Source organism: Schistocerca cancellata, chromosome 3, assembly GCF_023864275.1.
Source record: "Schistocerca cancellata isolate TAMUIC-IGC-003103 chromosome 3, iqSchCanc2.1, whole genome shotgun sequence".
Taxonomy (NCBI): Eukaryota; Metazoa; Arthropoda; class Insecta; order Orthoptera; family Acrididae; genus Schistocerca; species Schistocerca cancellata.
In genome coordinates this window covers 911,778,400-911,805,962 of record NC_064628.1, presented here as the reverse complement: position 1 = coordinate 911,805,962, position 27,563 = coordinate 911,778,400, and the positions used below count along the sequence as shown (strand labels likewise).

Genomic DNA, 27,563 nt, shown 5'->3' with positions numbered 1-27,563 from the left:
TGTGTGCCTCGGTCGTATGCAGTCCTGATTGTGGCGCTCACCTGCACGGCGCCAAACACGCATACGACCATCATTGGCACCAAGGCAGAAGCGACTCTCATCGCTGAAGACGACACGTCTCCATTCGTCCCTCCATTCACGCCTGTCGCGACACCACTGGAGGCGGGCTGCACGATGTTGGGGCGTGAGCGGAAGACGGCCTAACGGTGTGCGGGACTGTAGCCCAGCTTCATGGAGACGGTTGCGAATGGTCCTCGCCGATACCCCAGGAGCAACAGTGTCCCTAATTTGCTGGGAAGTGGCGGTGCGGTCCCCTACGGCACTGCGTAGGATCCTACGGTCTTGGCGTGCATCCGTGCGTCGCTGCGGTCCGGTCCCAGGTCGACGGGCACGTGCACCTTCCGCCGACCACTGGCGACAACATCGATGTACTGTGGAGACCTCACGCCCCACGTGTTGAGCAATTCGGCGGTACGTCCACCCGGCCTCCCGCATGCCCACTATACGCCCTCGCTCAAAGTCCGTCAACTGCACATACGGTTCACGTCCACGCTGTCGCGGCATGCTAACAGTGTTCAAGACTGCGATGGAGCTCCGTATGCCACGGCAAACTGGCTGACACTGACGGCGGCGGTGCACAAATGCTGCGCAGCTAGCGCCATTCGACGGCCAACACCGCGGTTCCTGGTGTGTCCGCTGTGCCGTGCGTGTGATCATTGCTTGTACAGCCCTCTCGCAGTGTCCGGAGCAAGTATGGTGGGTCTGACACACCGGTGTCAATGTGTTCTTTTTTCCATTTCCAGGAGTGTATAATAGACTGGCCCTGACGTCATTTTCGTGGCTCCAACATCTCTGGGCTAAAGTCACGTGAATGTTGGCAAAACATGGTTGTTTCGTGTTGTGCTTATGACTGTACTCAGCGTTTTGTCGGGGGAAATGGCATTACATTTCACGTGTGTTTCTATGATAATGCAGATACGTTTATTGAAATCTGCTGAAGTGACTTTTATATGTTTTTTACACTTGAAATAGAGTATCATGTAAATTAGTGTTGAAAGTGATGCCTGTAAAGTCAGACTCATATTACATTTTGGAATGTATCTGTGATAATTCGGTTACAGAAGTAAGTATAACTGTTTCTCGTTCCTACTCATAGGTTCCCTAAGGATGAAAACCGAAGGCAGCTTTGCATACAGGCCCTGAAACGGAAAAACTTTAAGCCATCTGCACATACGCGCCTTTTTGTATATACAAGTGAGATTATAGTAAGGTAAGAGCACCTATAGTCGACACATGAAGAGCATTTTTTTTCTACCTTCTAATACTATTAAATAAATGTAGGTTCCAAAATTATTTTCTGAAACTTCAGAGTCTCACCTTTCATCTAAAATATCATTTTTTTTAAAACTGATAGTTTAAACTTTTGTAAAAATAGTAGGAACTTAACCTTTGAAGTGCACCTAAAATTGATACTCTAAAATAGACCTGCTCCTAAAGTCGACCTTTTTGGGACCTATAGTTGACATAATTCCCATATCCCATTTTCTTTTATAAGTGACTAGAGCTCAAAACGCGGCGAATCCAATGTTTAAGATTTTGACACGAGCCCACTCTTACTGTTTGAAAGAATTTTTACGACATTTTACTTTAACTGATAGTTTATAGTAATTTAGTCCTGCTGCCCACCAGAGGGGCCTTCGATATATTTTTTAGATTTTATAATTGGTACTGTGAACAAATCCAGGTCAAATGTAGTTCTGACATAATTTTTCGCAAATAAAAAAGTAATTTTTGTTGGAAGCGTTTGGCAGTCAACTGAGAAATGTGGGTAAAATACGATACAAACATAGGATGGCAGACCGCTGATTTGAAATCCCGCGACGCTTTGCCAACAGTCACGTGGTTTATGTTGGAGCCACACCAGCCCTATAGCTTCTGCACAGCAAGGCCAGTCTACTAGTATCTATGGTCGAAGGTATGGGCACGTCATCGGCAGCCACCGCAGATAGTGATTTAGATTCCGCCGAGCAGGGGCTTGCTTCTCTGCCGGTTCTTACCAACTGAGTCGGCGACAGTCGAGCCAGCGATGCCAACGACGCGAGTGCATCATTGTGCGTGCGTCACCATCGCCACAGTCTGCTTCCAGCACTCAGGCGTCCAACAATGTGCGAGACTTCCAAAAGTCAAAACGCACCATTACAATACGTGAGGTGCCGCTACACTGTACACATAGAGGGTGGCGCATGAAATGTGTTACCATTTTGTTTTTGAATATAAACTTCATTGTCAATAAAATCTGAAAGGAACATATACTACAATGAAGAGCCGTCCATGGAGATTTGTTCTAACTCAGCACATGCTCAATATGTCCACCATTTCGTTTCCTATCTTCCTTCAAACGAACACTGAAGTAAGTGATTACGCTGCGGCACATGTCTTCCGTAATTTCACTGCAAGCTTCAAGAATAAGTCTTCTGAGCTCCATTAAATCACGTGAACGTTTCGGGAAAATTTTTTCCTTTAGGTACCCTTAAAGAAAAAAGTCAAATGGATTGAGGTCTGGACTATTGGGGGGGCCAATTTTGTCCGTCGTTGAAGCGACCTGGAAACCTGAGTAAAATGATCCGCATGTCGAAATGCTCGTGTAAAAACTCCAACACAGTGTTTGCAGTATGTGGCCTTGCTCCATCTTGCATGAACCACTGCGTGTTGAAGGGCAAGGCAGCAGCAAGAAGCTGTGGAATGAAGCTATTGCGAAGCATGCGCAAATAACGCTCACTGTTCACAGTTTCTTCAAAGAAAAAGGGTCCAATAAGTCCGTGACTGAAAACTGCTGCCCACGCTGTAATCCTCGGAGCATAATGTTGTCGTTCATGAAGCACTTGTGGGTTTTCAGTGGCCCAAAAGCGTACATTTTGTTTGTTAATCACACCGTCTAAATGAAAATGCACCTCGTCTGAAAACCAAATGTTGTTGAGAGTTTCTTCCCTATCCTCCGCCCACTGAGCAAACAGTAGTCTCTGCTGCTTGTGTTCTTCAGTGAGCTTCTGTGCACAGGTCATCTTGTATGGGTACATATGGAGGTCACTTTTAAGAATGCGTTGAACGGAGCGTCTGGATATTCCCAGTTGCACTGCTGCCTTTCTACACGATTTCCCGGGACTTCTCTGTACAGCAACTCGTACCGCTTCAATATTCTCCGGCGAACAAACAGGCTTAGGCCGAGGTCGCTTCGCTTCCAATACTATTCCTTCCTGTACAAATTTATTGTACAACCTATGGATGGTCTTCTTGCAAGGGACTCATCGTGTGTTAAACTGTTGTCGAAAACGCCTCTGAGTCACAACAAAGCTTTTCGTTTCATGAAAAAGTAACACCATTGCCGATCGTTGCTGTGTCGTCAGTCTTCCATTGTCAGCCATTGCTGCTTACTAGTCTCCTAGCGGCAGTATCGTGAATTGCACGTCATTTCGTAACAAGCTCTGCTGGTACTGCTATAGAGATCTCAGCGGGATATCTAATGTGCGTCGTAGATTGTGAAAGAAACAATCGGTAACACATTTCGTGCGCCACCCTGTATATAATTCTTTCGACGCGGTGGCTGAAGAGGACGCACCAGCATTCAGGAAGTTACAGCAGAACAACAAGAAGCAGTCATCCCCACTGAAACTTCAAAACTACTACCGTTAGTGATGCACTACCCTGGGTAACTGTGCCACAAACTGATGAAGGTCGTGTTGACGGTCACATCTTCAGATCAAAGCCTGTTGAAAAAAAAAAAATTATAAACGAGTCGCTAGCGAACGACTGAGAATCAATGTAAGGTTGCGGAATTTTGTTTCTGGAACAACCTTCCATTTTACACCTGTGCAACAGTCCCTACCGAGCCCTTGAAACTCGTTCTGTGGGACCTGCCTTCCAACATGGATCTGATCATAATCCAGAACATCTTGGTTGAGGCTCGTTTTAGGACCCACACAGTGACTTAAATCTCTGAACACTGGCTTTGCGAACCCACTATTTCTGATGGTGGCCCCGTACATGGAGTTCAATACGGAAATGTACACCGTCAACTACCTTGCTGCCTGCAGAGTTATGATAGAAGATCTTCACGCTAAACGTGGCAATACGTTGTGCTTTAGATGTCAGGGAATTTGCCACATGGCGTGACTCTGCAGTTTCGAGTGCTCCGGCCCTACCCGAGTACGGATTGCAAAAGGAGTCGACCAGCCGAAATGTGTCAACAGTGAAGCCCCTGCGCTCCGGACTATATATTCATTTGTACCACAGAGGGTGCAGTCGGCTTCCTTTCGTAGAATTAATACTTTCTGCTAAGTGAGGAATTAGCCCAGTATATTATACCATAACAGATCAGTGACTGAAAATATGCAAAATATGTTGACTTACTGGCTTACTAACTGAGACATTAATTTGCTGAGTTATTTCTGTCACAGCCCTTTCACACTTAATAGCTCACTGCAGTCATATTTGCTGTTTCCTAAAGAAACACAGAGAGCAAAACAAAACTCGATTTTTACGGCGAGCCAACTACAGTAAAAGCTATTGCTGTGAAATTTAATTACGTCAGCGGAATTGGTGACATCACTAAAATAACAATAGTAATTGCGGTTGTGAACATTGGACATGGCCAGGTACGAGTGCATATACGATGAGAGGGGCCCCGTGCATACTGCGGGCCGTTAGTCGTAGCAGGCAAAGGTCGCAGCGCGTACGCCGACACGGGCTGGGAGTGGGGCATTACCTTCGCGGCAAGACTAAACGCACCGCGATCTACAGGGTGCTACAAAAAGGTACGGCCGAACTTTCAGGAGACATTCCTCACACACAAATAAAGAAAATATGTTATGTGGACATGTGTCCGGAAACGCTTAATTTCCATGTTAGAGCTCATTTTAGTTTCGTCAGTATGTACTGTAGTTCCTCGATTCACCGCCATGATTTCATACGGGATACTCTACCTTTGCTGCTAGAACATGTGCCTTTACAAGTACGACACAACATGTGGTTCATGCACGATGGAGCTCCTGCACATTTCAGTCGAAATGTTCGTAATCTTCTCAACAACAGATTCGGTGACCGATGGATTGGTAGAGGCGGACCAATTCCGTGGCCTCCACGCTCTCCCGACCTCAACCCTCTTGACTTTCATTTATGGGGGCATTTGAAAGCTCTTGTCTACGCAACCCCGGTACCAAATGTAGAGACTCTTCGTGCTCGTATTGTGGACGGCTGTGATACAATACGCCATTCTCCAGTGCTGCATCAGCGCATCAGGGATTCCATGCGACGGAGGGTGGATGCATGTATCCTCGCTAACGGAGGACATTTTGAACATTTCCTGTAACAAAGTGTTTGAAGTCACGCTGGTACGTTCTGTTGCTGTGTGTTTCCATTCCACGATTAATATGATTTGAAGAGAAGTAATAAAATGAGCTCTAACATGGAAAGTATGCGTTTCCGGACACATGTCCACATAACATATCTTCTTTCTTTGTGTGTGAGGAATGTTTCCTGACAGTTTGGCCGTACCTTTTTGTAACACCCTGTATAGGTCGACCAGCGGGACGGCAGGCGAGAGCAGCCTCATGCTGGCACCCACTTTCGAGCAATGTGCATTTTCTTCAGAGTTCTTGAGAGATACGCTATACAGGGTTATTACAAATGATTGAAGCGATTTCACAGCTCTACAATAACTTTATTATTTGAGATATTTTCACAATGCTTTGCACACACATACGAAAACTCAAAAAGTTTTTTTAGGCATTCACAAATGTTCGATATGTGCCCCTTTAGTGATTCGGCAGACATCAAGCCGATAATCAAGTTCCTCCCACACTCGGCGCAGCATGTCTCCATCAATGAGTTCGAAAGCATCGTTGATGCGAGCTCGCAGTTCTGGCACGTTTCTTGGTAGAGGAGGTTTAAACACTGAATCTTTCACATAACCCCACAGAAAGAAATCGCATGGGGTTAAGTCGGGAGAGCGTGGAGGCCATGACATGAATTGCTGATCATGATCTCCACCACGACCGATCCATCGGTTTTCCAATCTCCTGTTTAAGAAATGCGAAACATCATGATGGAAGTGCGGTGGAGCACCATCCTGTTGAAAGATGAAGTCGGCGCTGTCGGTCTCCAGTTGTGGCATGAGCCAATTTTCCAGCATGTCCAGATACACGTGTTCAACCGTTTCTTCGCTCACTGCAGGCCGACCCGTTGATTTCCCCTTACAGAGGCATCCAGAAGCTTTAAACTGCGCATACCATCGCCGAATGGAGTTAGCAGTTGTTGAACTTCGTCCTGAAGTGTCGTTGCACTGTTATGACTGACTGATGTTAGTGCCTTTCAAGCACGACATACGCTTTCTCGGCTCCTGTCGCCATTTTGTCTCACTGCGCTCTCGAGCGCTCTGGCGGCAGAAACCTGAAGTGCGGCTTCAGCCGAACAAAACTTTATGAGTTTTTCTACGTATCTGTAGTGTGTCGTGACCAGATGTCAATGAATGGAGCTACAGTGAATTTATGAAATCGCTTCAATCATTTGTAATAGCCCTGTAGATCTTGAATTCTCTGTACAAAATAATTTTGTAGAATTTCGCCAAAAAAAACAATAGTACTCGAGAAAATTTTAATCTTGTAAGAAAATATTCACCAATTTGCGGAAAAAAATTGTGATCAAAGTTCTGAATAGCTCCCCAAAAGTTCTACAGAAAACCCTCGTGACATTTTTTTGTGCACACAGTAGTTCATGAGATAATTGCTGTAATGACGGACCCACTTTCAGTCCATAAAAAACAAATTCTTACTACAGTTATGATTGCAGAGCTGCATAACATCTCAAGAGTTCTACCGAAAAATGTCAGTTAAACCCTTACTCGAACTAACAAAACTTTGTCCTCAGGTAGCATGAAAGTTCGATCCCCAACTGGTCACCCACCAGCGCAAGATTACATTGTTTCGTTGTCTAGTTTAACTAAGCCATTTAAATTAAAATTGTGGAAGAGGTAGATTTTGAAACTTTTTAATTACTGTGGTAACGTAAATTTAATCGGCAGTGGGAAGCGTTCTAAAATCTGTAGTACTACGGAGATACTGTGGTAAGAATTTGCGGTGCTCTCTTAATATAGTTACTGGAGACTGAGAAAACTTATTTTCACGTTTGGAAGACGTTCATGACTACACACCAGCTCCAGAACATTTATTAAACAGAATACTATCGTGGAATTATGTCAAAAGAAAAGGCGAAAGTTTCGGCATCATGTCTTTCAAGCTCTGAGGTAACTGATATTTATGAACCACAACAGCCACAAAGATGTACAATCTATCAGAAATGAAAAGTATTCTCGGCTAGAAAGAATTTAAAGTGATAGATGCTAGACGAATTCTCTTAACACCGTCTTATCCTGCCTTCCAAAACGTGTCAGATGCCACGGCCGATACCGGATTGAAAATGTCATCTAAACAATAGATAAAGAAGATCGTCATGGTAATCTTAATTTAGTTAGATACATCTTTATGCTGCAATGTTTAGTTGCAGAAAAATGCTGCAGAACTATTCAAATTTTGTACAGGAAACTGTACAACTACACCATATCTACCAAGAATACTGGGAAAAAATGTGTATTTCTCGAAAGTCGGGTGCCAACTTCACCAGCACTGAAAATAGTTCTCTCACTATTGCAGTTACCTCACAAAATATTATGAGCTCGAAAACTGTCATTACGGTTTTCTCCAAGAACACTTGGCAAGATATTTCCAATTGCAGTCATATTTTTTTCACTAATTGGCAAATAAATTTCTTACAAGATTGAAATTATCCCGAGTTCTGTTGTTTTCCTCATGAAATTCAAGAGAAGTATAGAAATGTTGTGCGGTGTCGACACCACCACCTTGCACAGTGCATTCTGATAACTTGGGTGAGCCCAGGAGAGGAGCCGTGCTGTTGGCAAAGGCACCTGCATCGGTCGTCTGCTGCCACAGCCCATTAACGCCAAATTTCGCCGCAGTGTCCTAGCGGATACGTTCGTCGTACCTCCCACATTGATTTCTGCTGTCATTTCGCGCAGTTTTGCTAGTCTGTTAGCACTGACAATTCTACGCAAACGTCGCTGCTCCCAGTCGTTATGTGAAGGCCGTCGGCCATTCCGTTGTCCTTGGAGAGTGATAATACCTGAAATTTGTCATTCTCGGCACACTCTTGACACCGTGGACCTAGGAATAACGAATTGCCTAACGATTTCCGGAAGGGAATGTCCAATACGTCTAGCTCCACAACCATTCCGCGTTCAGAGTCTGTTAATGCCCGTCGTGCGGCCATAATCACATCGGAAACCTTTTCACATGAATGACATGACGAAGGAAACTGCCCATCGCTCCCCCCCCCCCCTCCCCAGATTTAGTGTTAAAATGGATCAGCGGATAGCCCGTTCGAACTTGAACACAGATCAGGCAAGAGAACATGAAGAAGGTGTACTGAACTGTGACAAAAGAAGGAGACCGCTTATAAAACACTAATACGACCTATTCTTGAGTACTGCTCGAGCGTTTGGGAGCCCTATCAGGTCGGACTGAGGGAGGACATAGAAGCAATTCAGAGGCAGGCTGCTGGAATTGTTACTGGTAGGTTTGATCATCACGTGAGTGCTAGGGAAATGCTTCAGGAACTCGGGTGGGGAGTATATGGAGGAAAGGAGGCGTTCTTTTCGTGAATCGCTACTGAGGAAATTTAGAGAACCAGCATGTGAGGCTGACTGCAGTACAATTTTACTGCCGCCAACTTATATTTCGCGGAAAGAGCACAAAGATAAGATAAGAGAGATTAGGGCTCGTACAGAGGCATATAGGCAGTCATTTCTCCCTCGTTCTGTTTGGGAGTGGAACAGGGAGAGAAGATGCTAGTTGTGGTACGAGGAACCTATCCTCCATGCACCGTATGGTGGATTGCGGAGTATGTATGTAGATGTAGATGTAAAAAATAGAACGGTCCACGCTCAAGATGCGCAACATCGACCAAATTTGAACAGCTGTGGCGTCGTGGTTGTGTGGTTACGGTGTCGGAATGCGGGGGGGGGAGATTTGTGCTCAAATGTCTCTCGTGACATTTTCTTTTTGTTCACAAAATTATGAACTATTCCTCCGGTCATTGACATGTCTGTTCGCTAAATTCAAATTTATGTCTGTATCGTAATGTCCGTTTTGCAAGAGCGAGAAAGGAGATCAGACGTACATACCTCCTATTTGTTCTACATATGTATCACATGTTATGTCTCTTGCGTTCCAAAAAAACGGTTCAAATGGCTCTGAGCACTATGGGACTCCACTGCTGTGGTCATCAGTCCCCTAGAACTTAGAACTACTTAAACCCACCTAACCTAAGGACATCATACACATCCATGCCCGAAGCAGGATTCGAACCTGCGACCGTAGCAGCAGCGCGGCTCCGGACTGGAGCGCCTAGAACCGCACGGCCACCGCGGCCGGCTCTTGCGTTCCGTTTGGGTGGTTTTGACTCTTGAATTCCTTGATGTAACATAGTTCACACACGTTTATTTGTTGTTTTAATTCTGTGAGATGTTTATGCGTGATCTCTCTTGCTCTTACTATTCATTATATTTGCTTGCGAAGGTAATATATTCTTCCCACATAACTCGTATTCCGTAATCAATGTACAGTATGAGAATTGCCAAGACTACACAGAAAGAAAGCAGACACGTCAATGACCGGACGGAATGTTCAGAAAAGTGGGACACGAGGGAGATTTGAACACGGACCTCCCCATTTGTAGTCCAACATCGTGGCCACACAACCCCGACTCCGTGGTTCTTGCAGTTCTCTCGATGTTATGCATCTTGAGCATGGACCGTTCGCTGCTTCTACGAGTATTTTCCTTCAGCGCACTTTATTCCTGTATTCATGCTTGACCTGCGTTCAGTTTCTGACAGGCTATCCAATGGGCCACTTTACCAGTAAAACTGAGAGGGGTGCGAAGTGGAGTTTCCCTTGAGAGTACAAATGACAGCTCCGCTAATGAACTGCCCTTTTTTTATACCTTGTGTACGCGATACTACCGCCATTTGTATATATGCAAGTCGCTATCCCATGGCTTTTGTCACGTATGTACGTAGAAATCTAAAAAATTAAAAAAAAACAGTACTGGACATTAACATTGCTACACCACGAAGATGACGTGCTACAGACGCGAAATTTAACCGACAGGAAGAAGATGCTGTGATGTGCAAATGATTAGCTTTTCAGAGTATTCACACAAGGTTGGCGCCGGTGGCGACACCTACAACATGCAGACATGAGGAAAGTTGCCAACCGATTTCTCATACACAAACAGCAGTTGACTGGCGTTGCCTGGTGAAACGTTGTTGTGATGCCTCGTGTAAGGAGGAGAAATGCGTACCATCACGTTTCTGACTTTTATAAAGGTCGGATTGTAGCCTATAGCGATTGCGGTTTATCGTATCGGGACATTGCTGCTCGCGTTCGTCGAGATCCAATGACTGTTAGCAGAATATGGAATCGGTGGGTTCAGGAGGGTAATACGGAACGCCGTGCTGGATCCCAACGGCCTCATATCACTAGCAATCGAGATGACAGGGATCTAATGCGCATGGCTGTAACAGATCGTGCAGCCAAGTCTCGATCCCTGAGTCAACAGATGGGGTCGTTTGCATGACTACAACTATCTGCACGAACAGTTCGACGACGTTTGCAGCAACATGGACTATCAGCTCGGTGACCAGGGCTGCGGTTACCCTTGACGCTGCATCACAGGCAGGAGCGCCTGCGATGGTGTACTCAACGACGAACCTGGGTGCACGAATGGCAAAACGTCATTTTTTCGGATGGATCCAGGTTCTCTTTACAGCATCATGATGGTCGCATCCGTGTTTGGCGACATCGCGGTGAACGCACATTGGAAGTGTGTATTCGTCATCGCCATACTGGCGTATCACCCGGCGTGATGGTATGGGGTGCCATTGGTTACACGTCTCGGTCACCTCTTGTTCACATTGACGGCACTTTGAACAGTGGACGTTACATTTCAGATGTATCACGACCCGTGGCTCTACGCTCCATTCGATCTCTGCGAAACCCTACATTTCAGCAGGATAATGGACGACCGCATGTTGCAGGTCCTGTACGGGCCTTTCTGGATACAGAAAATGTTCGACTGCTGCCGTGGCCAACACATTCTCCAGATCTCTCACCAATTGAAAACGTCTGGTCAATGGTGGCCGAGCAACTGGCTCGTCACAATACGCCAGTCACTACTCTTGATGAACTGTGGTATCGTGTTGAAGCTGCATGGGCAGCTGTACCTGTACACGCCATCCAAGCTCTATTTGACTCAATGCCCAGGCGTATCAAGGCTGTTATTACGGTCAGAGGTGGTTGTTCTGGGTACTGATTTCTCAGGATCTATGCACCCAAATTGCGTGAAAATGTAATCACATGTCAGTTTTAGTATAATATATTTGTGCAATCAATACCCGTTTACCATCTACATTTCTTCTCGGTGTAGCAATTTTAATGGCCAGTAGTGCATTTTTCTCGCAAGTCGGGCGTCAACTTGACATGACTGTTGGGTGCACCTTGCAAGGTGTGTGTGTGTGTGTGTGTGTGTGTGTGTGTGTGTGTGTGCGGCCCACCTGCGCGCGAAGTCTGCGTGCCAGGGCGGGAGCCGGCGTGGCCGTCGCCGTCAGCTGTGGGCTCACTCTGCTGCTGCTGCTGTTCCAGCTGCGCCGCTGCTGGCGCCTCCTCCGGCCACACCTGCGTGAAGAAGTCGTAGCCCGCGGACACCTGCAACACGCACCGGCCGCCGCCTCTCAGCACGCACATCCTCCAACTGTCACAGCTTCGCAATGCGCAGTCAACCGACGTAATACCATCGCCGGCAGACGAGAACCCAGCATCTGGAAACTTGACTGATACGAGAAGGACGACGCTCTGGAAGTGAGTCAACCGACTTCGCTCTGCTGCCACAGCGAGCACCAGAACTAATCTCCACAGGAACGGTCTTATTCTGAACTCTGTGAACTGTGAATGTGGGTCTTGAAATGTAAATGTCGTACGGCATCGTTGGCTAGGATAATCCACGGGATGGGAAAACGTGTTCTACCTTGGCGAACATTGGCCCCTGTCTTTGTGTATATGTCAAAGTTAGAACTGGAAGGAAAATCAGCATTGGCCGTATTTTGTTGTTTTATTGTCAGCAAAATCGATTTTCGGTCACTTAGTGACCATCCTCAGTGCTGTAATATACAACTGTGTGTGAAATCTTATGGGACTTAACTGCGAAGGTCATCAGTCCCTAAGTTTACACACTACTTAACCTAAATTATCCTAAGGACAAACACACACACACCCGTGCCCGAGGGAGGACTCGAACCTCCGCCGGGATCAGCCGCACAGTCCACGACTGGAGCGCCTTAGACCGCTCGGCTAATCCTGCGCGACTGTAATATACAATAAAAATTGGTAGGCTCTGGTATCAAGCTATAACCATAAGCTTAAAGCGATCACATAAACATTGAGTTTATGTGATCGCTCTAAGCTTATGGTTATAGCTTGATACCAGTGCCTACCAATTTTTATTGTATATTAAAGCGATCACATAGACATTGAGTTTATGTGATCGCTCTAAGCTTATGGTTATGGCTTGATACCAGTGCCTACCAATTTTTATTGTATATTACAGCACTGAGGATGGTCATCACTAAGTGACCGAAAATCGATTTTGCTGACAATAAAACAACAAAATACGGCCAATGCTGATTTTCCTTCCAATTCTATCTACTATTTGGTCGTGGTGCACACAACACGCCATGGAGTCGCCAATCAATATGTCAAAGTTGTTTCGTATGTTTGTTTATTGCGGTCTCACGTTTGTGTTGCGTGGTCGTGATGATGATGATGATGATGAGAAAGAGGAGAGGGTGACAGTGGGGCTCGGTACATAGCCCACTTCTCTCGAATGGCACCCAAGGGGTCACCGAGCTTAACGTACCCATGCAACAGACGGTTCACCATCAACAGAGCCACATGCCCTCAATCCATGAGACTTTGCGAAGAGGTTCGGAATTTAATGCAGGACTGTGGTTCGAAGTCAGGTGATCCGGATCTTTACGCCAACATCTCTCCTTCCCTTGACGCACAGATACTGGCAGTTAAAATTTCACCCAGTACCAAGATCCGAATCGGCTTACCTCCGAGTCGAGCACCACGTCACAAGCGTGCGTCAGCCACCTCAGTTACTGAGGCAGCTACTGTGCACGGTACTCATATGACTTAGCGCACAATATGTGTTGCCTCACCAGACTGTTTGTAAACGATATAGCACGGTATCGAGAAGCGAGGTGACAGGTCTAGAAACTTCCTACGAAATGCAGACTGACTTTCAGACAATCAGCGCCTGGTCGCACGATTAGCAGTTTACAGCTTACAGCAGCAACGTTAGCAGTTTACCCACCATACGAGCACTATCAATTAGCCCACGTTGGAATTCCCTTAGCTCCATCATGACGCACTCACAACTACTCCGAACACTATTCTGGCCACGACTGGCAACTGGAACGTATTGCACACGTGGCGTTCGTGGTGAAATACAACACCGCAACCTGCAGGCTTGGCTAGCGTCTGCATTTACGTTCAACTATGCATTTCTCGTGGTGTTTCCATATTTTTGTCGAACCCCTGCAAGTTACTACCTGTACGTAATCTACTCCCTACTTCCCGGCTGTTATGTTCTCGGCAATGCTCGAGTCAGCCAGCCATGTGACCGAGCGGTTCTAGGCGCTTCAGTCTGTAACCGCGCGACCGCTACGGTCGCAGGTTCGAATCCTGCCTCGGGGACGGATGTGTGTGATGACCTTAGGTTAGTTAGGTTTAAGTAGTTCTAAGTTCTAGGGGACTGATGACCTCAGATGTTAAGTCCCATAGTGCTGGTGGTGGTGGTGGTTAGTGTTTAACGTCCCGTCGACAACGAGGTCATTAGAGACGGAGCGCAAGCTCGGGTTAGGGAAGGATCGGGAAGGAAATCGGCCGTGGCCTTTCAAAGGAACCATCCCGGCATTGGCCTGAAACGATTTAGGGAAATCACGGAAAACCTAAATCAGGATGGTTGGAGACGGGACCCATAGTGCTCAGAGCCATTTGAACCAATGCTCGAGTCCTCGTAAATCCTTCCGGATAACCGCTATTTTTAACGTAATAGCAATTTCTACACAGTCTTATACAACACAGAACAAAGCAAGCAAATACGCACTTCTAACAATCAAATATAAACTAACACAGATATCTGGAAACAGGTGAAGCAATGGAGTGACCGACCTCTGTTCTCGAAAGTGTGTGCGCAGTCGTGTCCAGTTTTGAACATAGTCCTGCGTCTCGTAGAGAGTTACACAAAGCTTTAGATCGAAGTTGCTGTGTATCGACTTCCATAAGAGGACAAATTAATACATTTGTGCCGGCCGGAGTGGCCGTGCGGTTCTAGGCGCTACAGCCTGGAGCCGGGCGACCGCTACGGTAGCAGGTTCGGATCCTGCCTCGGGCATGGGTGTGTGTGATGTCCTTAGGTTAGTTAGGTTTAATGAGTTCTACGTTCTAGGCGACTGATGACCTCAGAAGTTAAGTCGCATAGTGCTCAGAGCCATTTGAACCATTTGCTCAGAGCCATTTTTGAATACATTAGTCCCGACTTGTCCACAGTCACTCACTCCTGAGTGTCGTTTCTCGAGTCATTGCTCTTATCAACCCCCCACCCCACCTCCCAAAAATAAAAGTCCCATTCACGCCAAGTTATAAGCAAATATTGCTGGTAGAGAGCATGCCCAGTAACCCAAACTCGGTTAAAGTACTTAAGTGAAGCCTTTGCATAACATCAAGGAATGCACCCTGAACTCTTCTAGTTTTTGTAAGCTCGTCCAGCTTCAAGTGGCGCTCATTTATCTTTCAGAGTTTTAGCTGCCCCAGTAAGTACACTACTGGCCATTAAAAGTGCTACACCAAGAAGAAGTGCAGATGATAAACGTATTCATTGGACAAATACATTATACTAGAACTGACATATAATTACATTTTCATGCAATTTGAGTGCATACACCCTGAAAAAAAAGTACCCAGAACAACCACCTCTGGCCGTAATAACGGCCTTGATACGCCTGGGCATTGAGTCAAACAGAGCTTGGATGGCGTGTACAGATACAGCTGCCCATGCAGCTTCAACACGATACCACAGTTCATCAGGGGTAGTGGCTAGCGTATTGTGACGAGCCAGTTGCTCGGCCACCATTGACCAGACGTTTTCAATTGGTGAGAGATCTGGAGAATGTGCTGGCCACGGCAGCAGTCGAACATTTTCTGTATCCAGAAAGACCCGTACAGAACCTGCAACATGCGGTCGAGCATTATCCTGCTGAAATGTAGGGTTTCGCAGGGATCGAACGAAGGGTAGAACCACGGGTCGTAACACATCTAAAATGTAACGCCCACTGTTCAAAGTGCCGTCAATGTGAACAAGAGGTGACCGAGACGTGGAACCAATGGCACCCCATACCATCACGCCGGGTGATACGCTAGTATGGCGATGACGAATACACGCTTCCAATGTGCGTTCACCGCGATGTCACCAAACACGGATGCGACCACTATGATGCTGTAAACAGAACCTGGATTCATCCGAAAAAATGACGTTTTGCCATACGTGCACCCAGGTTCATCGTTGAGTACACCATCGCAAGCGCTCCTGTCTGTGATGCAGCGTCAAGGGTAACAGCAGCCACGGTCTCCGACCTGATAGTCCATACTGCTGCAAACGTCGTCGAACTGCTCGTGCAGGTGGTTGTTGTCTTGCAAACGTCCCCGTCTGTTGATCCAGGGATCTAGACGTGGCTGCACGATCCGTTACAGCCATGCGGATATGACGCCTGTCATCTCGATTGCTAGTGATACGAGGCCGTTGGGATCCAGCACGGCGTTCCGTATTACCCTCCTGAACCCACGGATTCCAATTCTGCTAACAGTCATTGGATCTCAGTCAACGCGAGCAGCAATGTCCCGATACGATAAACCGCAATCGCGATAGGCTACGATCCGACATATAAAAGTCGGAAACGTGGTGGTACGCATTTCTCCTCCTCACACGAGGCATCGGAATAACGTTTCACCAGGCAACGCCGGTCAACAACTGTTTGTGTATGAGAAATCGGTTGGAAACTTTCCTCATGTCAGCAGGTTGTAAGTGTCGCCACCGGCGCCAACCATGTGTGAATGCTCTGAAAAGCTAATCATTTGCATGTCACAGCATCTTCTTCCCGTCGGTTAAATTTCGCGTCTTTAGCACGTCATCTTCGTGGTGTAGCAATTGTAATGGCCAGTAGTGTACAACAGCGCAACCCGCAGGCTTGGTTAGCAGCGTCTGCGTTTACGTTCAACCATGCGTTTTTCGTGGCGTTTCCATATTTTTGTTTAACCCCTGTAAGTAACTACCTGTATGTAATCTACTTCGTACTTCCAGAGTGTTATGTTCTCGGCAATGCTCGAGTCCTCGTAAATCCTTCCGGATAACCGCGATTTTAATCGTAATAGTAATTTCTACACAGTCTTATACTGCACAGAACAAAGAAAGCAAATACGCACTTGCAACAATCAAATATAAACTAACACATATATCTGGAAACAGGTGAAGCAAGGGAGTGACTGACCTCTGTTCTCGAAAGTGTGTGCGCAGTCGTGTCCAGTTTTGAACATAGTTCAGCGTCTCGAAGAAAGTTACACCAAACTTCAGATCGAGGTTGCTGCGTATCACCTGCCATACGAGGACAAGCTAATACATTAGTCCCGACTTGTCCACAGTCACTCACTCGTGAGTGTCGTTTCTCGATTATAAGCAGGCGCGGATCCATGGTTCTACATAGAAAGTTGTAAATAATAAAAATACTTTTGTTTACGTTAGTGGTTAGTACAGTGTTTTGCTTTTTTTATGAAGAAGAGTCATTGCTCTTATGACTTGCCTCCCCTCCCTCCCAAAAGGAAAAGTCCCATCCACGCCAGGTTATAAGCAAATATTTCTGGTAGAGACCATGATGAGTAACCAACACTTGGCTTAAAGTACTTAACTGAAGCCTTTGCATAATATCAACGAATGCACCCTGATCTTTTTTACGTTTTGTAAGCTCGTCCAACTTCAAATGGCGCTCGTTTATCTTCCAGAGTTTTAGCTGCCCCAGTAAGTAATTCCAGAACCCGTACATTTACATATCCTGTCAACATCTTCTTACCGTATCGTACAGGCCTACGAAATACGATGGCTCTCGGAGTGCCCTCCTGCTGTGGTACCCTGTCTTACGACGACGGGTATCACGTCGACGCTAACTTTCCTGTATACACTGATGAGCCGAAACTATTATGACCACTACCTACCGCGAGCTTTAATGCCTCCGGGTGGTGTTGCGGGCACGTGATGCAGTAAGGAAAAATGTAAGTGGAGAGACTCGAATGGGCGGTCATTTGTGGTTTTCACAAAGGGCACATTATTGTGGCGCTGTGGCTGGAAACGAGAATCTCTGGAACGCTGAAGCTGGCCAGCTGTTGCGTACCATGGAAGGTGTTCGAAGGATGGTGCAACAACGCGTAGGGCGTATGGTACTGGACGACCACGCCTCACCACAAAACGTGGACGTCAGAGGGTCCCCCACTGTGTTATCCAGGATAGACAGCAATCTGTGGCAGATATGACGACAGAGTACAATGCTGGTGCAGGCAGACGTGTTTCGGAGCACACCGTTCAAAGGCCACTGTTGAATATGGAGCTCCACATCACTCGACCCCTACGTATTCCTGTGTTGACTAAACGACGTCGTGGGCACAGCATCACTGAGTTTTCACAGTGGATCAATAGAAACGTGTCCCCTGTCGGATGAATAGCATTTCTTCTTACTTGAGGTCGATGGTTGGGTCATTACACGCCGTCATCCTCATGAATGGCTGCTTGGAAAGTGCACCGCGCCACAGTTACAGGCCGGTGAGAGCAGAACTAAGCCATGGGGTACACTGAGTTGGGTTTCCGTTGGACCTATTTTAGTATTCCAAGATACCATAACAACAATGAACTGCGTCAACATTATTGCGGACCACCTGCATCCCTTCGTGGTTGAAGTCTTCTCTGATGGCGAGGACATCGTCCATCACGATAACTCTCCGCGACACGAGAGCAGAATCGTGCTGCAGTGGTTTTTGGAGTGTGATAGTGAACTCACATTGATGTCTCAGCAAATGTGCCTGGAACACATATCGGGCGCCAGTTGCGTTCCCGAAAACCACCGTCCCGTAATTTTCGGGAATTTAGTGACCTGTGAGTAGACACCAGGTGCTTCTCTAAACCTACCAAAGACTTGTAGAATCCATGCCAAGCAGAATCGCTGCTGTTCTGCATGGACCACTATACTATCAATCAGGTGGCCATCATAATATTTTGGCTCACTGGTGTGCAGTGCAGGACCGTCTTTATCACCTGCGCATTTTTAGGCTGAACGTGTGGTGGAGCTCTACCAGGGGAAATATTCTCATAACCAAGCTAAAAAGCAGCATTTTAGAGCAATTTCCGAATTAAAAAGAATTTAAGGTTTATTATTTATTTGTTGAAATTATTCTGTACAATTTATAGTCTAATGAAATGATAAAATTAAAAAAGTAAAAGAATTGAAATAATGCTAGTAGTCAAGACGATTTATTAAGGTCGGTATTAACAATTATATTTCTCTTTTAAAAAACAACATACTAGAGATTCATGTACATGGAAAAATCAGAATTTCAATATTTAAAAAAAATATCGTAACTACAAGCAAACACGTTTAGCAAAAAAAAAAAAAAAAAATATATATATATATATATATATATATATATATATATATATATATAAGCAGATCATATTTACATTTAATTCAAAGACGGTGCGCCGGCCGTGGTGGCCGAGCGGTTCTAGGCGCTTCAGTCCGGAACAGCGCTGTTGCTACAGTCGCAGGTTCGAATCCTGCCTCGGGCATGTATGTGTGTGATGTCCTTAGGTTAGTTAGGTTTAAGTAGTTCTAAGTTCTAAGGGACTGATGACCTCAGATGTTAAGTCCTATAGTGCTCAGAGCCATCTGAACCATTTTCAAAGACGGTGCTTCACCAAACAAGCAGCCTCAAAGACAACGTTTCAAATAATCTTATTGACTAAATGGTTAACGCCTACACTACATATTAACGGAATTGCCTCAAAATATCACTTTCAGTAGTGAGCGACGGCAGAACTTTGAGTTCGTCATCTGACATCTTGGAATCTTTTTAACTTCTCACGGTTGAGGTTCAGAGGTCAACTCTGGTAGTCTACCTGCAGACCGCTACGGTCTTCTGACGCTGCTACCTTCTTATAGGCAACCGCACTTCTGGATCTCCAGCGTTATTCACGAGAACACGGGTGGGCAATCAGCGGTCCGCCACCCGCTCGCAAACTGAACGTAAGTCAATGCAAAATGAGCAGCTACCATCTGAAGAGTATTGAGTAAACACCGAAATGCGTTGTGGTCAACTAATAGGAATGGTATTTTTGTTTGTACGAAAATGAGTAAACGCAGTATGATTATTAAACTACATACTTACTACTGGAAATGAAAATGAGCGTTTGGCGTCATTGGCCGGGAGGCCCCTTCCGGGGCAGGTCCGGCCGCCTTGGTGCAGGTCTTACTACATTCGACGCCACATTGGGCGACCTGCGCGCCAGATGGGGATGAAATGACGATGAAGACAACACAACACCCACTCCCTGAGCGGAGAAAACCTCCGACTCAGCCGGGAATCGAACCCGGGCCCGTAGGACGGAAATCCGTCATGCTCACCAATCAGCTATCGGGGCGGACACTGCCTGTACCGATGACTCGCTAGTATTATCAGTAGTATTGATAAAGTTGTCAGAAGTTCGCTTTCTGGGCCAGGGTTGTGCGACTCATCTTTTTTTGTAAAAGTTGTGGAAATGAATGACAGTTGGGTTTGCTTTGGGAAAAAGGCGCCTATGATTATTTGAGACGTACATACATTTCTCTTCAAAGTAATTTGAGCAGATGTAGCTCTTTGCAGTTGGGAACAGTGTGTCCCGTTTTATATTTGCTACCCATCTCTACTTTAGCTCCTGTTCCTTCGATTCGAGCAATTGAACGCTAAACACACTTTAGGCATGTTTAATTTATATTTTGCTGAACAAATTGCAAAGAAAAATTAAACGATTCGCCAAATAAAGCAGCTCACTTTTCACACACACAGACACCAGACTGGTTCCCTTCAATGTGCCGCCGACTTAACACTGGCTTAACTCGTGTGTTAACCAGTCTATGATATTTAAACTCGTTGCTCATGACACAGACCAGTGAAGGTTTTGGTTACTTCGCGCAAGCGCAATGCCGTTCTGCCGCCGCTGAAGTTGAACAACAAACAGAAACAAGCTTATAGTGTAGTCGCTTAATACATTTAATATACAGAAACAACCGCAACTTATACGATCACTCATCAAAAAAATTTTTGGACAAATATTTAAAAAATGCTTGCAATAGTTTTGTCGTTATTCACACACTAAATTTCAAACACTCGAATGTCCTGTCTACGGCTAAAAATCGCGAAGCTAGTCCTAATTGACTGGGATTGCCTATCTCACTGCCGTATTTTGGTTTCCTATTGTTCCTCGTATTAACATTAGTTAATAAAACCTGTCCGTTGTGGACTGCTAGCTTACTGTAAGTGGTAATAGTGAACGCAATTTGTAGTAAATTAGCTCGAACTAGTTCTTTTATAGAAGTTTATTTTCAAGGCGTCTGGTATCTTACCTTCAGATGTTTACATTTATTTAATTGTTGTAAATTTGGTTTCTTTACTAATAGCGTTGTAGAATTTTGCAATGGAAGTTTTTAAGAGTTACTGTAAAACATTGTAAGTAAAGAAACAATGTTTATGAAGCGTAAATAAAGTGGTTGGTTGATATGGGGGAGTGAACCATACAGCAAGATCATCGATCCCATCGGATTAGGGAAGTATAGGGAAGAAAGTCAGCCGTGTGCTTTCGAAGGAACCATCCCGGCATTTACTGAAACTATTCAGGGAAACCACAGAAATCCTAAATCAGGATGGGCGGACGCGGGTTTGAACCGTCGTCCTCCCGAATGCCAGTCCAGTGTCCTAACCACTGCGCCATCACGCTCGGTTGTAAATAAATCTAAACATCTGAAGGTGGGGGCGAACGTAAAATGAATGTACTCTGAAAAACGCGTGTTTTGAGGCATAATTTGATGGCGTGGCTTGTCGGGAAAGGTGTGCCACTCGCATCGGTGCGTTACCTCATAGCGGAACTCCCGAGGTATACGCCCCCTCCACAACGAAGTTGTGACGTCACACAAGTCGGATATTGTCCGCCATACTTCACGAACGCTCGGCTCTGTGCAGCGCCCCCAGGAAATCAACATGCCAATGAAAAGGTACCCAGCAAAGGTCGTAACCTTCTCGTGTGCTATCGAATGTTTGCATGCATCTAAACGCGCAGTTAAGAATTATTAGGCTCGTCTGAAACAGTTACTCGCTCCCCGCCGGAGAGGGCTGCAGGCACTCGTATGACCCGCGTGTGTGCTTGTGTCACGTGACATGGCGGCCAGCGAGATGGAGGGGGTGGTAAGAGGGGTGGAGGGGGGAGGCGGGCCGCATTCGTAAAAAACACAACCTATTTAAAAGATGCACCAAACCAACGATTTTGAAGACACGGCAATGACATTTTGTACCATGCCTTTGCATTAAATTAGCACGTTTACTATTAAGTTCCTTGAATTATATATATTTAGATTTCTTTACGTAATTTAATAATTTTATTTTCAAAAAAATAATAGATTTACCTTTTTCTCGGAAACTATTCAGAAGATTTCTACAAAAATTTTTCTGTTTAATGTATTTGCATATAGCAGGTTCTCTCAAGATTTTTTTAATACACGGAATAGGAGAATTCTAATAATTTTTAAATTATATTTCTGTAAGTGAAAATCATGCACAATTTCAAGTAATTTGCACCATATCTCAGCTTACACTCAGAATTTCAAAATTTACTCTTGAGATATCATTTATTGGGATTATAGAAATAAGTGTACAAAATTTCACAATTCTAGCCTTCATAGCTTCTGAGAAAAAGGTACATAAACATTAAAGAACATAATTTTCAGTAAATTCTATTTGAAACTGAACCTAACGTTTTTTATTATGCCCCCTTTCAGAAGGCCGCAGATTTGTACTCAGGGTCTTCTTTCCTTTCAAGGCTTCTCTGACGGTTTCTTGTTTTCTGCCTTCTTTCCTTTAACAGGTCTTCAACAGACTTTTCACCTGCAGAGAGGCGCTATAAATCGATTCGCTCTAATACCTCCATCATCCTTACGTTCCCATAATTAAATACAGGAACTGCGTCATAAGTTGCAATTCTGGCAACTGTAGCAGATGAGAATATGGTTTTACGGCATCTTTTCCATATGAGTCAATTTAGAGACTCATTTGGATTCCGTGTTTTGCCACGAACACACTTTTTTAGAAGTTCAGGACCGGCCAGAAACCTGTAATTGGGCTTGACAACATCCATGATACAATTAGGAAGTCTCTCCTTGTGAATGTACTCCACGAGATCGTTGTTCACAGAGCTAGTACTGAAGTTTTTCTTCAAAAAGTGGGCGTGTCAGGAACGTCGCGTTACACATTTGATTATTTTTCACGCACTTCGGATGCGATTTCATCATTGAAACCTTGGCAACTTGTTGTCCATGAGTTCTACTAATAAGTAAACAAAATGAACTGGAAATTGAACGGTCCCTCCGTAAGTGCGGGAATCAGGCTCGCGTATAACCAAAGCTTGCCCACGCCTGCCCTAGACAATTTACACTGAAGCGCCAAAGAAACTGGTATAGGCATCCGCATTCAAATACAGAGATATGTAAACAGGAAGCACACAGCGCTGCGGTCAGGAACTATTAAGACAACAAGTGTCTGGCGCAGTCGTTAGATCGGTTACTACTGTCCAGTGGCATGTTATCAAGATTTGAGTTAGTTTCAACGTGGTATTATAGTAGGCGTACGAGCATTGGGACATCTCCGAGGTAGCGATGAAATTGGGATTTTCCCCTACGACCATTTCACGAGTATACCGTGAATATCAGGAATCCGGTAAAACATCAAATCTCCGGCATCGGTGCGGCCGGAAAAAGATACTGCAAGAACGGGACCAACGACGACCGAAGGGAATTGTTCAAGGTGACAGAAGTGCAACCCTTACAGAAATTGCTGTACATTTCAATGCAGGGCCATCAAGAAGTGTCAGGGTGCGGACCATTCACGAAACATCATCGATTTGAGCTTTCGGAGCCGAAGGCCGCCTCGTGTACCCTGATGACTGCACGACACAAAGCTTTACGCCTCGCCTGGGCCCGTCAACACCGACATTGGATGGTTGATAACTGGAAACATGTTGCGTTGTCGGACGCGTCTCGTTTCAGATTGTATCGCTGGACGTGTACGGGTATGGAGACAACCACATCAATCCATGGACCCTGCATGTCCGCAGGGGACTGTTCACAAGCTGGTGGAGGGTTTGTAATGATGTGGGGCGAGTGGAGTTGGAGTGATGTGGGACCCCTTGTTACGTCTAGACACGACTCTGACAGGTGACACGTACGTTATCATTCTGTCTGATCACCTGCATCCATTCATGTATATTGTGCATTCCGACGGACTCGGGCAATTCCAGCAGGACAATGCGACATCCCACACGTCGACAATTGCTACAGAGTGGCTCCAGGAACACTCTTCTGAGTTTACACACCTCCACTGGCCACCAAACTCCCCAGACATGAACATTACTGAGCATATCTGGGATACCTGGCAACGTGCTGTTCAGAGGAGACTTTGACCCCCTTGTACTCTTACGGATTTATGGACAGCCCTGCAGTAATCATGCCCCGTCACACCGAGGTCTGCTGAACAAGTGCAGGTAAACAGCGACCTCGGTCTATGTGATTGCCGTAAGCTTTGTGACAGTGCATCCTAATTTAAGTTATACAATATAGGTTTGTTTCTAACAAGTGTTATGTTCATATGCAGATGTAATTGTGATTTTCTATGTTGTACACTCTGATCGTAATGTGAAAAAATTTTTAACTTCTAGCACTGAAGATGGTCACTCAGTGACAGAAAATCGATTTTGCGATAGTAAAAAATATACAACCAATGCTGTCTCTTTTTTCAAGTATACCTGTTATCTGATCGTAGTGCACAAGACAACATGGAGTCGCCAATCAAAGTAATCATGGTGTCAATTCCCTCCGGCACTACTTCAGACATTAGTCGAGTCCATGCTACGTCGTGTTGCGGCACTCCTGCGTGCTCACGGGGGCCCTACAAGATATTAGGCAGGTGTACCAGGTTCTTTGGCTCTTCAGTGTATATGCTTGTTAAACAGTAACGGTCTTATAACGCTTCCTTGGCGTACTCGTGAAGTTACCTCTAGACCTGTCCAGTTTGTTCCGTGCTGGACACGTATGAGGAAAAGCGTCGATGAGAAACCCTCTGTGATCGGTTTTTCCTTTTGTGCGGCGGAGGGCAGACAGAGGATCGGCGTGGCCCGCGGCTTGACGGCAGCTGCCAGTGCTCGGAGTGGCCCGGTGGTGGCGCCCCGCACTTCCGCGCACATTGCGTTTCCTGGACACCTTGCCGATGGCAGATCGGAAGCAGCCGCCGACCGCGGAGGAAGCAGGCAGCGGGCGGCGGCTGCGGCTGGCAGACACCTGCGAGCCCGGCGACAGTTGCCGCCGCTGCATCTCACCTGTCCCGCCAGGGCACGCACTGCACTGCTCCACGCCTCGCCATTACAACCAGCGCCGTGACCGAGCGCCACTCGAACGGTTCGGGCTCGACCACTTTACGTCGCGGCTCCAGAAAAAAAGGGCTCTGCTCCAGCTTCCGACGGCAGCGTCATCTGGCTACTTCTGTGACTACTACGACTGTTGATAGTCCGATATATCGATATTTCAAGATTTATTATCATCCGCTCTTAGTATATCGAAAGAAAGTATCGATGTATCGATACATCGGCGGAAAAGTTATCATCGAACCTGCCTATAAAAAATCGGCTGCAAATTGTAAATATACTGCCCGTTTTATAACTGTATGTTTAAGTATTGGCTTATTATTAGATATTCTGTACATCAGCAACCTAACAGCCTGTCTATCCGCCTTAAGGCAGGAACTGAAAACGATGCACTTTCATGCTTGGCTAGAATCACTTTGCTAACGATGATGATGTAAGTGGGACAAAAAAAGTGTCCGACGGGTCTGTCGTTTGGTTTCGCCACATGCCGGATTTTTTCCGGAACGCTTCTTGTCGACCTGCATGTTTTTTTTTCATTTCTGAAAACGACAGCGACCTAGCAGTTGTAATGTCAAAACTGCGTGGTGAAGTTAAACGTTGCAGTTTCTATTGATAGCGCCGAGCGCCGATTACACCAGCATTTCCCCTAACACGTCTCCGCCCACTGGAACGACCGATCTTTCATTTACATTTCTTTTCATCATTTTCAGTAGCTGTTTTTGAAGAATGTCGATGTAAAGAAATATCGCACTAGTTGTGTTAAAAATTGTTTTTTAACGCAACTGGCGTGCTGATTTCTTTACATCGGAAATCATTCACACCTCCACTTCCCCGGTGCAACCGGTGATCTTTTGTGCTACATATGCTTGCTTCTCATAGTCAAAGAGAAAGATCGGACGTGATGAAAGCTCAAAAAGTAGTAAGACCCCTTCACACAGTGAGAGGAAAATTACGTCCTACTACAGTTTCAAAAGAATAGCTTCAAATATTTTTAGAAAACTGTGAAAAAATATGATATGAAATAAAAATATCGGCTCTCGATATTGCCGTTTTGATACCGATAATCGATATGTCGAGTGTGAAATGCAGCCGGTATACATCGCTATTTCTTGGGAAAAATTGCAATACAACGATATATCGATATTTCCTCAACAGCCCTAATTACTACTACCTCCACGATGCATTAATGTATGAACACGAAAGGAAAGTCGTAGTTGAGAAGGGAATGAAACAAGGTAGTTGCCTACGCCGTATGTTATTCACTTTGCACGCAGTAAAACAAACCAAGGAGAAATTTGGAAAGGAATAAAAGTTCACAGAGAACGGACAAAGTAAGTGTTATGAAAAGAAAACCGAAAAGATCTGTTCCATTTCACGAGATGTACATTCACAGCTGCTGTTGCTCTGAACACAGATTTTTTTGCACTAACTTTAACGCTTGCCGATGACACTGTAATTATGTTAGAGGAGGCAAAAATAGTTGAACCGGACAGACAGTGTCTAGTGAAGAGTTTATAAAATGAATACCGACAAATGTAAAGCAAACTTAATGGAGTGTAAACGAATTAACTCAGGCGATGGTAAGTGGAGTATATTACGAAATGAGACGCTTACACTGAGCTGACAAAAGTCATGTCGGGCCTCCTTTTGCCCAGGTCAGTTGCAACTCGCAGTGTTGCCGGTGCAGGATTTGGTGCACGAACTGACCTCTCGATAATGTCGAATAGACGTTCGATGGGATTCATGACGGTGCTATCTGGGTGGTCAGACTATTCGCTCGAGTTATCCAAATGATCTTCAAACCAGTCGCGAACAATTGTGGCCTGCTGACATGTTGCTTTGTCACCCATAAAAATTCCACTGTTATTTGGGAACATGAAATCCACGAATGGCTCAAAATGGTCTCCAAGTAACCGAACACAACCATTTCCAGTCAATGGTCGCTTCAGTTGGACCAGAGGACAGAGTACATTGCACGTAAACACAGCCCACTTCATTATGGAGAAATCATCAGCTTGCACAGTGGCTTGTTCACAACTTGACTCCATACTGGAACCCTACCATCAGCTCTAATCAACTGAAATCGGGACTCATGTGACCAGACCATGGTTTTCCAGTCGTCTAGGGTCCGACCGATATGGTCATGAGGCTAGGACAGGCGCTGCAGGCGATGTCGTGCTCTTAGGAAAGGCACACGCGTCTGCCGTCTGCTGCCATTGTCCATTAACGCCAGATTTCGCCGCACTGTCCAAACGGACACGTTCATCGTACTTCACACACTGACTTCGCAGTGTTGCTTGTCTGGTAGCACTGACAATCCTTCTCGACCGCCGCTGCTCTTGGTCGTTAAGTGAAGGTCGTCGGTCACTGCGTTGTCCGTGGTGGGAGGTAATGCCTGAAATTTGATATTCTCGGAACACTGTTGATATTCTGGATCTCGGAATACTAAATTCCTTAACGATTACCGAAATGTCGTTTCCCATGCGAATAGTTCCAACTACCATTCCGTTTTCAAAGTCTGCTAATTTACGTCGTGCGGTCCTAATCACGTCGGAAACCTTTTCGCATGAATCACCTGGGTACAAATGACTACAGTGTCAGTGCACTGCCCTTTTATACTT

At 45.6% G+C, this 27,563-nt stretch overlaps 1 protein-coding gene across 1 annotated transcript in view; it reads right to left on the bottom strand.

Annotated features, from left to right (window-relative positions):
* LOC126176645 (coiled-coil and C2 domain-containing protein 2A) overlaps positions 1-24,892 on the bottom strand; it is a 385,042-nt gene extending 360,150 nt beyond the window's left edge. Inside the window, exons 1-2 of the mRNA XM_049923802.1 lie at positions 24,764-24,892; positions 11,681-11,831 (exon numbers count right to left, since the gene is read on the bottom strand). Coding sequence (XP_049779759.1) covers positions 11,681-11,831; positions 24,764-24,892 — 280 coding nt within the window. The remainder of the gene's footprint in view (positions 1-11,680; positions 11,832-24,763) is intronic.
* Positions 24,893-27,563: the final 2,671 nt, after the last annotated feature.